Source organism: Trichoplusia ni, chromosome 3 (genome assembly GCF_003590095.1).
Source record: "Trichoplusia ni isolate ovarian cell line Hi5 chromosome 3, tn1, whole genome shotgun sequence".
In the NCBI taxonomy this organism is placed as follows: domain Eukaryota; kingdom Metazoa; phylum Arthropoda; class Insecta; order Lepidoptera; family Noctuidae; genus Trichoplusia; species Trichoplusia ni.
Genome location: NC_039480.1, coordinates 16,814,839 through 16,829,239, shown reverse-complemented (window position 1 = coordinate 16,829,239; position 14,401 = coordinate 16,814,839). Strand labels below are relative to the sequence as shown.

Genomic DNA, 14,401 nt, shown 5'->3' with positions numbered 1-14,401 from the left:
GAAGTAAACTCAATTGGATAGATTTAAGGGAAGTCTTATTTAATGGGATACCTAAGGCCAATATTAAGGGCTCAATTAGACGGTGCGAGGAAAATCATGCAAGTTGCAGTACATTGCGCAGCTCGGGTATCTAATGTTATATAATCGCCAGCAATGCATTACAACTTGCACGATATTTCCCGTATCGTCTAAATGGGCTCTAAGTCTGAGAGGCAGATCGAAGAAAAAAATGTGATTGCTCTGGTTGAATATTAAGTACACAAATCGCTATAAAAATGCAAACACATATTTTATATATTAATATCAAATAAAATTTATTTCCATATAAACAAATTTATAACAAGATCCAGCACTGGTATAGCAATAAATAAGAATACATAATAAGACTATCTTAAGGAGACTCCACTAGTGGCCTTGTCTAAATACACAGGTATCGCCGAGAACTTCTTGCAAGACTTTTTTCTTTTTCTTTTGTCCTCTGGGAGAAAGTTCCAGATGATCAGGTCTTCGTCTGCTGTCGCTGTTGCTGATGAGGAAATAAGAAAAAGGATATGACAAATAGATGCTTTAAATCGACGACACTAAATATCGACGTTATTACCAGATTATTTTTAAACGGTATCCAAGAACTAAATTAAAATGACAAATAAAACAATACGTCGGACGTATTTTTTCCAGAATGTTTTTTTAGTTTTTTTAAAGAAATCCTGACTTCTCCAGCTTTAAGTTGAGTGGAGGGAAGTTTCAGACTTTTACTAACTAAAACCCACCCTTGTTATATTACTATTTGTGCCCTGGCAATCCTTTCGACAACTTCAGAGATCAACGGGCGGATTCATTCTCATGACACGCTCTAAAACAACCATACTATAAGAAGGCTGAATAACTTATTCACTAAGTCTAACAGTACGCGTAGCTCATGCAGTCAACTACTTCTCACTTAGCCTTACCAAGTTTGGTTCCATCGGGGCTGAAGACCATGGTCCGCACGCGGTCGAGACCGGAGCGTCCCTCCCCCCACTGGTCCACCACCGTGTCGGGGTCGCTCATCACCACCAGCTGAGAGCAAGTCTTAGGCGCAGACGTCTCCCTGTCTGTAACATATAGCTTCTTAAGCAACTGATCTACGAGTGGTGAACTTTTTTTGTTGATAATAATTTGCCCGTTCTTCGAAGAGGCGTAATTGAAATTAATTAAGCAAAAAAAGTAAATGATTACGTTTAATGAAATTTTTAACGACTTTAAGGTGCTACTTAATATTTTTTTATCAAGAATATCTATTATACATTATTTCAGGATAAGTTCTTTCTGTTCGAGATTAGGTTTTAAATTATCAGTTACGTATGTTATCTGATAATGTTAAGCATCCATAAAATATTTTTTACTTTCTCATGTTAGTGTGTCATCCTTATAGCTTACATAGGTTAAGTTCCAAGTAATTACTCTGTAACCTAACAAAAGTTCTAACAACTAACCTGTATTCCATAGGCTGAGCACCAGCTCGCCAGTTCTCTTGCTGAACAGCATCGCGTCCAGACTGTAGTGGTTCCTGCCCAGGGTCCGCTTGCGCACCTTCCCTGTGGGCGCGTCCCACAGCGCCACGCGAGCGTTCAGGCTCGATGTGACTGCTCCGATACCGAGCAGGGCACTGCGCCAGGGATGCCATGTAAGTGCCTGTAATGGTAAAGGATAGTCCTAAAAAGGAATGTATGGCCGAGTGGATCAGGTCTGACCTGATTCTGAGTGTCTTTGTGCATATTCTTTGAATGTCTCGGAAACCTCGTCAACATAACGTTAAAATATCTTAGTTCTCATTTTTTTTCTATACAAAAAAATAGAAAACAGACTGTGTCAAAGAGAGTAGCAAGGTAAAGTTATTCTATTTTTCTTCTTATTTATTAGGCTTATTACGTTTTCATAGTAAAATGTTAAAGACGTAGTACAACAGTCGTCGTTTTGGTTTTTTGAAAACGTCTTTCTGGATACTAAAACTATTTTTAACTTCTCCTCATCGGTTTTTGTTAGCTACACTTTTGGGAAAAGTTATCTAACAAGACTAAAACACAAACCTTAATAGTCCAATCCGACTTTAGACTGGAGAACAGCTGTAACCCGGGCCACGTGAACACCAGCACGTCATCATCGTTGACAGCAGCCGCCGTGACGTACCTGGCGTCTGGAGACACCCTCGCGACCAAGATGGCGTTGCGGTTCGCGTTGCAGCTGCTGATGGCTCGTGCGTTGCGCGTGAACGAGCTTAATGTCCCGTGGGAGCAGCCGCTGGTGGAAGAAGGATTATTGTAAGCGGTATGGTGTGATGGAGTGAAAAGACATCATAATGTTACATTGTGTCTTAAATTTAATCGCTAGGCAGGGAGTAAAAATCCTTGTCAACATGCAAAAGCTGTATTTCAATAATTCGGATCTTTTAAATGTAAATGTGTAAAGACCTTAAAGGGGGTTTTTGCACTTATCATTATGAACATCTTAAATAAATTATACCACCAATAAATGGTAGAGAAATGTATACAGTCAATTTTGATTCGCTATTGTTCTCAGGATAAAAGTGTTTAGACACTATAATCATCATAAAATTATACATTCGATTTGTTTACATGACAAAGGAGTTCCCAGTAGGACTCCAGTCCATAGCCGTGATAGAGCAGGCGTGTCCCTGCTGGTACTGCGTCCCCTCCTCACATCGACAGGTGTTCTTCGCGACGCACTTGCTCTGGGCGTTGTCGTGTACCTCCACCGTTTTGTAGTCTGTACCTAGCTGTAAACAAGTTTCATAATACATATAAACAATCTTAATATTTCGTGAATTTGGCCCAGAGAACATTTTTCATGTTTCTGTCCGTAAGTATCTCATGCTGGAAGAATTTGATGATTTGAAATAAAATTAAAAACTTTTCTCATTTTTGTTTCACTCATATCATATTTTAGGGTGATGATGTCGAATTCCTGGTAAAAAATAATATTTCTTCTAAAGACAATCAATTCATAAGATACAGACTATAAGCAGCTTTCCCTTTGGATCGAACTTGCAGCAGTGTATGTGGTCCTCAGTGAACCCTTGGCTGATGAGGCTCTGCGTCCTCCACGACCACTTGTGGTAGTTCCTGCCGAGTGCTGCCACTAGTATGTTGTCGTTAGACCAGTCGAGGAGCTCTGGAACTGACAGGAGAAATATGGTTAAGGGAAGAGAAAATTATACTGATTTGCTTATTTATCTCTTTTATCGTTTTACATATAAATGTGATCTTCTTATTCTAATATATAACCTGAAGTTTTGGATGTGCATCCAAAAGCTAAATGGGAAAGACCCAATTTTAGCAATGACGGATGAACGACTAATTAATTTTTCGACTTTGCATTTTCGTAAATCAATATGAAATAAGTGTCTTAAAACGGGGCTACATAAGCGACATTAATGTTCAAGAATCAAAATCAAAGTGGTTTGTCTCAAGTTTCCCCCCCCCCCCCCTTAACCATCCTCCGAAGTACGATAAGTTAGACTAGTTAGTCACTATCAAGAAAAAAAACACCGTACAGGCGGCATAGCTATATGTAGGCAGGTCCAGGATGCTATCAGCTGAGGATAGGTAGCTCCGCTTCCGCGGCACGCATGGCCACAGCTGCACCGCCTCCTCCTCATCCTGCTTCAAGGGCTCCGGCTTCATCGGCTCCAGACCGAAGGCCTCGTCTAAATAGTTCGCGTATCTTTTCTGCTGCAGGTATTTTGTATACTGGAAAGAAGGATGGAAATGTGATTTGAGAATTATTGTACATTTAAGGTTTTTAAGATGTAAGAAAATATAGAAAGAAAAAGCAATAAATAGACTAGAGTGGAAAAAATTTGGCCTGCAGTGGGACAGTAATTGCTAAATAAAAAAAAGAGAATAACGAATAGTAATGAGAGCAGCAACATGATAGGTACACCTTGTACATCATGACTTTTTTATTACTAATGAATAATGCTTCAAGGACAGATAAGAACACGAGACAGACAAAGCACTAGAAATACAACTGAAGGTTGAGAACATGAAAGGAAGTAAAAGAGATGGCAACGGACCGAGAAAGAGGCTACGCAAACAAAGCCCCAATACCTAAATTTGATGATGACGATGAAAATGAACGTGTTCGTACAAAAAATATATCTGTGAACAGCAAACCGCAAAGCCCGTCCTTCACCGCTGCCTAAGTGCTATACGCTATGAAGAAGCTTCACAACAAGCTCCACAGTTTATTACGATTTTTAATTCATACATACTTTTAACCTGTTTTCCCGCAATTTTAATGCATTTCTCAATACTATCTTAACTTTAAAAGGTGTTTAGGATAAGGTGTCTGTTAAAATGTAGAACTTGATTAATGTTTTGTGCGTTAAAACGTTATTTTTTGCTACTTTAGCAAATGCGTACTTAAGGGTGCTAAGTGTAAATACAAGAAGGTGTTAACTTTTAATTGACTTACAAATGAAGCGGGAATAATATTACGAACCACCAGAATATCATCTGTTGATAAAAAAATATAACGTTTATCTACGCGCTGTTGACAAATATATTTTAAACTTTTGTAGTCAATTTTATATGATTAAATATAATAATTAAAATTCCCAAAAGGGATTTTCACGACACAACCGAAATGACACTTTGTTTAGATTAACATAAAGTCTCTTTTTTTTCTCTCAACTATGGATCACCACAAACTGATACGGAAAACACACACGTCGTTTACACTATTCTGAAAACTTACATTATAAATACATAAGCTATCCTAAATTAAATATACAAGTTTTTGCATCCATATTCAAAAAATCGAAAGTTATGAGTTTTGGAGTTATATGCCCCTGCCCTTCCGCCCGTCTGTTACCAGGCTGAATCTCATCAAGTCAGATAGCTAAACATTGGAATTTTCACATCAATTACAGAAAATGTTACATAGAAAGGCGAATCCCTTTCCATGTAACATTTTTCTGTAATATTTCGTCGGGACTCCGAACGGGAGGTCGAGGTCACTTACTTGATCATTAAATATATTGAGACTCACCCAAACGTCATCGGCGGTCTTCTCCCGGACAGCCCACGTCATCCTCCTGCAGAGCCCCGGGAAGTGATCTCGTGGAGCTATGAACCTATCCACCCGGGGTCGCTGCCCATTCAACTGTAAACAGAAGGTTTTTACAGCGAACATCACGGGAGCGCTACTGCGAAACATAACTAGTTTTCTACGTAACATTGGACGAAATACTCAGAAACCAAGTAAAACATACATGGAATGGATAATGGGCTTTCCGCGGACGATCGAACGTTTTCTGGGAATGTGCGCACTGGCATGAGCTTCTCAGAAAATGGTCAGTCGAGTGAGTAGCCGAGGTACGCTATCCGATTAGTATTTATCAATTTCTGTGTTTTGTTGGTTAATGCTTGGGTCAAGTGCGAAGACGGCTTGTGAAGTGGAGTTCCGAAGACCAGTTTTATTTTTAAAGAAAAAGATTTAAAAACTTTTTTTTTAATCTATGATATTTAAATAAAAAATAAAAAAATATAATTTAAAATTTTGTTATTTTTACATTTCTCATCAATAATATCTATTGATAATTCTAAACAATTATAATCAGTTAAAACAATTATGATATTAATAAGCCAAATCTTGATTACAAACGGAGAAATTGTCACCGAATAAAGTATGAAAAACAAATCTGTATTGATTTGCAAAACCAGTGAATCTCGTAAATTTTATCACCAAAATAGATCGCAACATTTGATAGCATAAGATATGATTTCTACAAAGCCATTAAACAAATTTAAATAAAGATGATATTCATAATAAAATATATCAAAAACGAAAAATACGTACCTAGTGGTTCAAGATCAAAACCAAAAGGAATTTGCAAAAAAAAATGGCAGGGCTTACTCGAAACCGAGGGAGATCTTACTTGTATGGTCGGTATGTATCTTAATCATATTGTGATAAAGATTCGTTGAATTTTTAACACCAATTTCATTGAAAGCATTATTCCCCTCCCAAACACTAAATGGAATATTGAATACTTATTAGCTTCAGCTAAGTTCTAAGTTCTAGATTTCTTATAGAAATAAGCAGTACCTTTGTACATGTTTTGTCATATCCCATTTTCATGTAAATTTTCTGTGTACATAAATTGTTAAATAAATAAGTTCATATAATTAAATTAACCTATTCATTTAAGCCAATATAGTGCAAGTGAATCTGTGTCGGTGATCACTAATGAAGGTGTGAACTTCGAAGTTTGACAACTATTTCACAGACAAAATGCTTTAAGTCGAGAATCTTTACGAACCATCAAAATAATTATTACATCTCATCTCACTGCTATTTTTCTGAATATTTTGTTTTTATTTACAAACATAACCTGTATCGGTTTTTTAATAACATGTTTTGGGACCCTTTTTTAAGTGGGAGGGGTTGGGATATCCTAGTAGATAAACCTGGTATCTCGGAGGAAGAAACAGATGATGTCAGAAAGTTATTGACTAAGCCTAAAACGCCGTGCTTCGTTACCTGCGTTTCGGTGTATAGCAAAGCGTTGCAATTATTTGTGCACTCTTCAAATATCCCTGAGACGAACCTTGTCGCGAATTTTGTCAATCGTCAGCGTTGATAGGAAACACTAGTATGTAAAAAAATGACAGGTCTATGTCACTACACTAAAAGAAAACGAAATGTCGTTTATTAAAATTTACGTAATTGCCATTAACGCTAGCAACTATAGAAATGCAACTTGGCTACGAGGTCAGATCCTTCTTCAAATTATTCTAAAGTCCATTAAGGAAAGACACCAAATTATAAAGTCTTAAACGAACTACGTGTCCAACTCTTAATAAATTAAATATTCCCACGTGTAAGTTTTAATCACACTGGCTGTATAAAAGTTCAGTAACATATGGCTGAAATGAAAAAATCTTTACATTAAAAAATCCTTATTGAATTCAATTCCGCCAACGAATCCTTACTAATTAACAGGCAAAAGGTAAACAATAAGAAAATTTTCAACGATACAAACAATAGTTCAACAGTATGTAGTATGTATGTACAATCACAAAACACTCATCTAGAAGGGACCACCGTAGGGAAACCCCTCGAGGGATCTCTAGACTATTTCAATCACTACGTTTTTCATCACTTGCTAATGGCAAGCATTTTACTGCATTCACACATAATAGGGATTATTATATGAGGCATCAGGCAGAAGGAACTAATTACGAGTTCTTTTTATCCTATATGACCATCTTCGTTTGTTTTGAAAATATAATGGAAAAAGATAGAGCGTGCAGTTTACCATCAAAAAACCCAATTAAATATGTCTCGAGTGTTAAGTGTGTTTTGTTACGCGTTAATTGTACGAAGTCATGTAAATTGGTATTAATTATTCTTGGAATAGCTGACAAGAAATGGTGCGAGGATGAAGGTACAGCCGTTTGAGAAAAGGGATTTAGACATACTTGAAAGTTTTCATTAAAACTGTGTCGAGTTAATAAAATACGGACTTGCTTATAACTCAGAGAAAAGTGTAAGTCTTATAAATTATTAGCTAATCAGTTTTGCCATATACATTTGTTTTAGAGAGAAGATAAGGGGTGGACAATGTGTATCACTAATAGGTAATAAAATATATTAAGGTCAAAATGCAAAGAAGAGGATTTTCAGATCTACAAAAAATTTATAAAAATCGGTCAAACCGTCCTTGGAGGAGTATGGTGACTTTTATTTTCAGTTCAGGATTTATGTTACCTTCGAATACAGCAATAACGCATTTTGACATCACTCCCTACATATTAAAACTGGACTGGATACCAAACTGGTAAAAAGACAGACACATTTCTTTTCACACCCGAGAAAGCAAGTTTCAAAAGTTTCTCAGGCATTTTGCAGACGATTGTACATTAATTTAATCAGCTATTAACTAAGTCGAGTCGTAGGTGTCCATTACACAGACATCGCCTGATGAAAACAACCACACTGCACGTCAAATGTTTTTGTATATCTCAAGGGCACTAGGATGGTCTATTACTTGCTCAGTTGGTGTATGATATAGTATATTCAACAAGATATTTAGTTGTTTATGGGATTAATTTCAACCACAAAACACACAACTTCAAATGAAAACTACTGAGAAAAACTAGATTAAACTTCGTAAAACTAGCTATTTTACGTAAAATTAATAAGAGAATTAACATAATCAGTTTACCCAGTCTGAGGTTCTAAGGTACATAATACCTATATTAACATAAAAAAATAGAGAAGAATTGAGACCTACTATATACAACCTACCATATGCATAGACCTACATTACATAAGGGCTCATGCAATATGGTCATTTATTCATATAATTTTAATGATAATTAATTGTAAAATAACAAGGATGGTTTAAGAATAATTATTTTCTAAGATCTTATCTATTAATGGTTTATTATTAATGCTGTAAGGGTAATACCAAGTCCGTACCAGCCTACATCCCTAAACGCTATTGATCGAATTGACCAAATGGCACAGCAATAACGAGAGTTAACTTTATTGCCATAAGGTCGATTCCTGCTTGTTATATTCTTGCAAATAATGTTTATTATAGTCCAAATGCGTTTTTAATTATTATTATTAATCAATCGTATTTACAATCGCAATTAAAAACGCAATCAGTCGTATTTACAGGTTTAATATGAAAGAGTTATATTTTGGCAATTTTGAGTCCTTTATTGCAGGGAATTACATAAAATTGTTTCATTTTCAACTATATATTCTGTAAGATGATACCACATGTCTAGTTCTGAGTTAAGCTCTTAATTTGTAACATTGATTTGACCTTTTCGAACATATTGATTTATTAAATACGTCTCCTGCACTCAGGAATTTAATCCCTATGTTGAAGGGAATTAACAACCTTTTTTAACGTAATAGTGTTGAAGGAGATTTTTTTTAAATAAGACTCCCGCACACGGATTAAAACCACAAGCACAAAACCAAGACACCCACACTCGGAACAAGCTTCTGTGGATCACACACAATACTTCTCCTACGCAAGGTTCAAACCCGAGGCAAGAGTCGCGTGTGGTGTGGGTTGCGCGTAGCGCTCTCAACCGGCTATCTCTCGGCTATCCGTTCAGTGGAATATTCGTCTTTCATAAACTTGATAATGACCTCAATCATACGACTTTTGAGAGCCCTTATGTAAAAGTGGAGTGGACCGAAAATATAACAATAAAGAATACGGGGCTTAACGCAAATTCTACCTTGATTTTAGCTTGTCTTTTCGACCAGGTTACACCGACCGTGATCACGAGCAGGCAGGCCTACGCGTTATACAATTCCCGTATTTTTTATTATTAATATAATCAACGCGAAAGTGAATATATGTATATTGTCATGTAGAAACAAATCAATACGTATTCCTCGTACTTCCAGACATAGTTTCTCTAGTAAGGTAAGTTTATCCAGTATAGTACGGATACAGGAACTCCTCAGCAACAGACAGTCCCTCCTAATAATGTGGTGAAAAACTTCCTCGTCTGCAATCCGTTACGGGAGTGACTGCTCACTATGTGGCTCAGGGGTGACGTAAGAGGGGGCGTTTTTGCATTCCATAAGCCCTTATCTACTGAGCTTGTAAAACTTATTAAAGCATTTACAATTGGTTCTAACTGTAATTATGAACATTTTATAGGGACAAAATTATCTGCGTATATGTTGGTTACTGAGGTAATTCAGTATTAAAATCTTATTTTTCTTTAAATTTCGTTTATGTGCCTTTAACAAGTAACACCGTTCATCAAGAAATAAAAACTCAAATGCGAAAAAGAAATAGCTTTCTTGTCATACAATTTTCAACCAGGTCATGACAATTTGGTGCGTACCTAATGATTGACGACGATTTTATTTTTATCAAGCTTTCTGTGTCCCAATGCTGGACAAAGGCGTCCCGCAAATCCCTCAGGTCTACACAGAATTGATATTTATTTAAAGTATGAACTGCGATTTTCCCATTGTCATAAACGTGTATTTAGTAGCAACTGTTAGTCAAAATATTCGTATGTGACTCACAGGCTACGCAGAAACTTCAGCTCTATTTAATATACGGTATTTTGGTACCGGTGGTTTGGCATTAGTCACCATGCTACTAGACTAGCTATGCCAGCGACTTCGTCCGAAAAGTGAGTTTCGGCAGAATTTTATAGATAAACCTTTGAACAAATATACGTGAATCTCTAAATTGAAATAGCAAGCAAATGTTAAGTCAAGCTTTAACACAATATATCAAAGAAAGGCAACTGAATCCGATAAGCTACTGCACTCACTCGCTCATACAGACAAGCAGAAAATTTTAAATAATTGTTGGATTGGGTATTGTTTGTAGAATACACACCAATTATTGTTAGGTACTAAAGTAAGTAAAGTATTAAAAACAGATTTCAGTTTTCTACGATTTTCTTATATGTATATAGATAGATAATGTATTTGCAGCTCGAAGCTAACTAGTCCGGACAGTCGTCGATCAATCACAATCATGACGCAAGTGGCGCTGATCAATTTGAGCTTATTGTAAACATGGATTATGGGACAAGTTATGAAGCAGAATGTGGTTAATTGCTCGATAATGATGTTCAAGTAAATTCCTATATTTTAATCAACCTTTCAACGCCATTATTTTATTGTTAAATGTAGTCCAAGCCGATGAACTCACAACCTAAAAAGTCCTTTTTGAATTAATATACTTATGTGAGAATGTTCCCTTAAAGTTCCCATGAATTTGTATCATTTTTAAGGCTGGGGTGTTAACAGGGTTAAATAAAGTACACCGTGAAAATGATAGTTGATAGTTCCAACAAAAAGTCCTAGTAAAGATTCGTTCGAAATTGGATATTGAGTGAGTTGAGTGAATATAAATTACTAAAAGCCAATGCAATAAGACATTTGGAGGTTCGTGTTTATAAAAAAATAATAATGCGATAATTATTTTTTTGTGTTCAATAAAAATCATTCAAGGATAATTATTGCAGTCCAACAAAACTAAATATGTCCAGACACTATATCAATAAGTAATTTGCAACTAGCTGTAGGCCTATGTTAAAAAAAAATAAACAATTTACTCACAGATTTCCTACCAAATGTTGATCTATTCATGATATTCACACAATTTTCAAAGAATATTCACTTTATTCTTTTGTTTTAAAACTTAATTACTGTTTCACAAACATTGGTAATTTCAAACTGAGGTATTCGGTTCAAAATAACTGTTGCCTTCAGAGTTATTTTGTTTTACCCTCAATTGTTTCATGTTTGTTGTAGACTAAGAAATTCACTTATAAAGCCACTAGCTGTTGCCCGCGACTTCGTCCCCGTGGGTAGAAGATATAAGTTATGATTTAGGTATACCTGCCCGGTTTTTTTTCACATTTTCCATTATATCTTAGCTCCTGTTAGTCGCAGCGTGATGGTTCATAGCCTAAAGCCTTCCTCAACACAAAAATATTTTTTCAATTTGGACCAGTAGTTTCTGAGATTAGCGCGTTCAAACAAACAAACAAACAAAATCTTCAGATTTATATATTAGTATAGAAGTATAGACATTCTGTGAGTGCAGATGAAATGTATTTCATATTTCAATTACTTAAATATTTTTGCAGTTAAAATCGATTACGTCACTAATAGGAAGTTTTAAGAAGTGGGGTTTCGGATTTTGTTTTTAACTCTTTATTACACAGTTATGAAGAAATATTTTTGGCCAGTTTCGTTATAGCAATGTTTCAATTTCGTTTTTAGGAATTCTTGTTATTGTAGAAGTTTTTGATTTAGGTAATACTGCCATAGGGATTGAACGAGAAAGAGAAAAAGAAAAAGTATAATACAATCAAATATATGCACCTAGCTTAGTAAGTTTCATTATTCTCAATAGGAGACCAATATTTTAGTAGTTTTTATTTTCAGTTTCAAAACAAATAATATGTCACTCCCAACTGTCAAGTCCTAGGTTCTCCAAGGGGGTCTACTGGGAGCCTACTACAGTGAAAGAGACACAGTCACCTGTATAGCATGCCATCTCGCTTGCACAGCGGCAACAGTTTTACTACCAGAGTTGATATTAGGTGGTGCTTATTAAATACTATGTAAGACGACAAGTCTGAGTAAAGTGAAACAGGTGCCAATACCGCATCTTAGTGGGTGATGGATCGTGACAGCTTAAGCAGGGAATTTACAAGGCAATTAACCTTTCTTCCCTTGATTGATGGGGGAAAATTGACATAACCGTAACATATAGACTTTAATTAAGTTGAGGATTTTATAATTAATTTACTACTGATCAAGGTTCTGGTTCAAGCTTACAGGTGTAGAAGTGAGACGCAGCTATACGCCGTGTACCGTTCTTTCTCTCTCTCACACGTACAAGGCTATGGTAAGAACTTTAAGAGGCGGTATCACTAAGGTGACCATTATATTTTTATTATAATTCAGACGTTGGTCTTTTCATGTGAATTATCAGGTAGTCTATGAAAAAATCCTTATTTGGCTCAAAATCTTCGGAGGCAAGGAACGGTTGTTTCAGATATGTCCTTATTAATGTGTCAAAATACGTTTAATCTTAGTTAAACTTTCTTTAATATGAATTTTCGACCTATATAAAGAAAAATGTGTCAATTTTGCCTCACAGAGTTCATTTTAGGGAACCGGGACTAGTAAATATAAAACGGGACAGTGTTGTTCAAATTCGGACGTGTGGTTACACTAGCTATCACCCTGTCGATAAGTGGGTTCATATTGCTTGTTTGTTATTCGAAATTTTCGTTGAAATGACAATATTTAAGTACAAGTTACACTTGTAACTTGGTCTGCTGATCTATGTCCAAATACATCTTCAAAAAAGTATGGTATTCTTATGATTGTGTATTTTACAGGTTTGAGTTTACTTTTGACTCTTAATACCAATATAACTGAAGTCGAAAAAAAATTTGCAGTATTTGTATGGATAGCTAAGGTTAGTGGTTAAATATCTAAGAAAATAAACTGCTTTGGATATAAAAGCTGTCAGCGTCAAGTTTATGAGTAACTTATGGCGTGTAAATTGACGAAAAAAAACAAAAATATTCCAATTAATGCATGATATTTTAGTTTCAAGCAAATAAAAAATAACTTCTACTCAACGCCATTTCTAAAGGACATTTAAAATAAACCTAAAAATATCTGTTTTCTCTTAAAAAATAAGCCCAATTAATTATAACCTTCGATCAACTAATTATAAATATCAAGAGCTCAATTGGAGCAGACCGCTACTGTGTCAAAACCAGTCTGGACTAACCCACGCCTGTGCCCACATTTAAAGAAAAAAAAAAACAACCAAGTCAATTGCACTTCATGAAACCTGTCAAAGTAATTGAGTTATTTCTAAGTTTTTAATAAGGTCTGATCACGTGAGCAATTTTCGGTCGAATATTTTGATCTCTAATTAACCTTTTGAGGTAGACATGTTGCATGCGAAACTGGGTTAAACTTAAAACCTCTCAGAGTAACAGTTGCAAAACGAAAAACAAACGGTTTAGGAAAGGTTAAGAGAATTTTTTTAATTTTTTTTGAGACTAAAATAATTCTAGATTATGAATGTCTCTCGGTTGGGCACAGGGTTCTTTTCATATATGCAAGGTTTGAGAGTTCACGGTTGATGGGGACGCGTTCAGATTTCAATATTTGCAATCGCATGTTTCCTCGCGAGTTTTTGTTTCATCCTTTGTCAGTTGCGTCATCGACTAATTCAAAAAGTTTCATATTATTATAGCTTTGAAGTCACATAAGTACCTTTGTGCAAACATAACCGTACATAGAACCTCAACTCCACTCCGAGACTACCTACTAAAGTTGACTATAACCATTTGCTTTTGACTGCTTTACTGGGTTATGGTAGACTGGACCCTAACTTGAAACAGTTTTATTTTCTTATTCAATATTTCTCCATATAAAAATACCACAACTGAATCCTTTTAATACAATTCGCATTAGTCTTATAAAAATTTCACAGCCTTTCGATAGCCAAGCTTAGTTCCAAAATTAAAGACTTATCTTTGTGTGGTGCCTGTAACATCCACAACTATAGGTACACCTAAATATATTTCTGTCTGTGTGTATGTGTATATCTCGCGTGCCGACCAATAGTAAATCAGTAGTTACCGACACCAGATTCTGACCGCGTATAACTGATAAACGAATATATCTCTGTGCTCTTCTGTCACTCATAGGAATTATTAATTGGTGTCAGATTGCAGGCGAAGCGTGGTGTGGGACTGTGGGTTATATAACCCAGAGTTATTGGTTGTTTTGAACTGTATTGTTGTGTTTTAGAGACCACGGATGAATGTGAAGTTTTCAGTATTTTTAT

The 14,401-nt window shown here is 35.7% G+C and overlaps 1 protein-coding gene across 1 annotated transcript; it reads right to left on the bottom strand.

The window, feature by feature from the left end:
* Positions 1 to 305: 305 nt before the first annotated feature.
* LOC113492177 (protein cortex-like) lies at positions 306 to 11,401 on the bottom strand. The gene is made up of 9 exons (XM_026869526.1): positions 11,131 to 11,401; positions 5,053 to 5,166; positions 3,554 to 3,749; positions 3,017 to 3,177; positions 2,616 to 2,776; positions 2,070 to 2,280; positions 1,476 to 1,674; positions 951 to 1,094; positions 306 to 526 (listed from the first exon to the last, which is right to left on the bottom strand). Exons 1-9 carry the CDS (start codon positions 11,158 to 11,160, stop codon positions 387 to 389), a joined length of 1,356 nt encoding a protein of 451 aa, XP_026725327.1. The 5' UTR covers positions 11,161 to 11,401; the 3' UTR covers positions 306 to 386.
* Positions 11,402 to 14,401: the final 3,000 nt, after the last annotated feature.

What these genes read in the sequence shown, in the direction of transcription:
- LOC113492177 (XM_026869526.1), bottom strand. Translation starts at nt 11,160, where the DNA reads ATGAATAGATCAACATTTGGTAGGAAATCT. An exon ending in AGTCGGATTGGACTATTAAG is followed by an intron (nt 1,675 to 2,069) that starts GTTTGTGTTTTA and finishes TTACCATTACAG; the next exon opens with GCACTTACATGGCATCCCTG. An exon ending in GCTCAGCCTATGGAATACAG is followed by an intron (nt 1,095 to 1,475) that starts GTTAGTTGTTAG and finishes TATATGTTACAG; the next exon opens with ACAGGGAGACGTCTGCGCCT.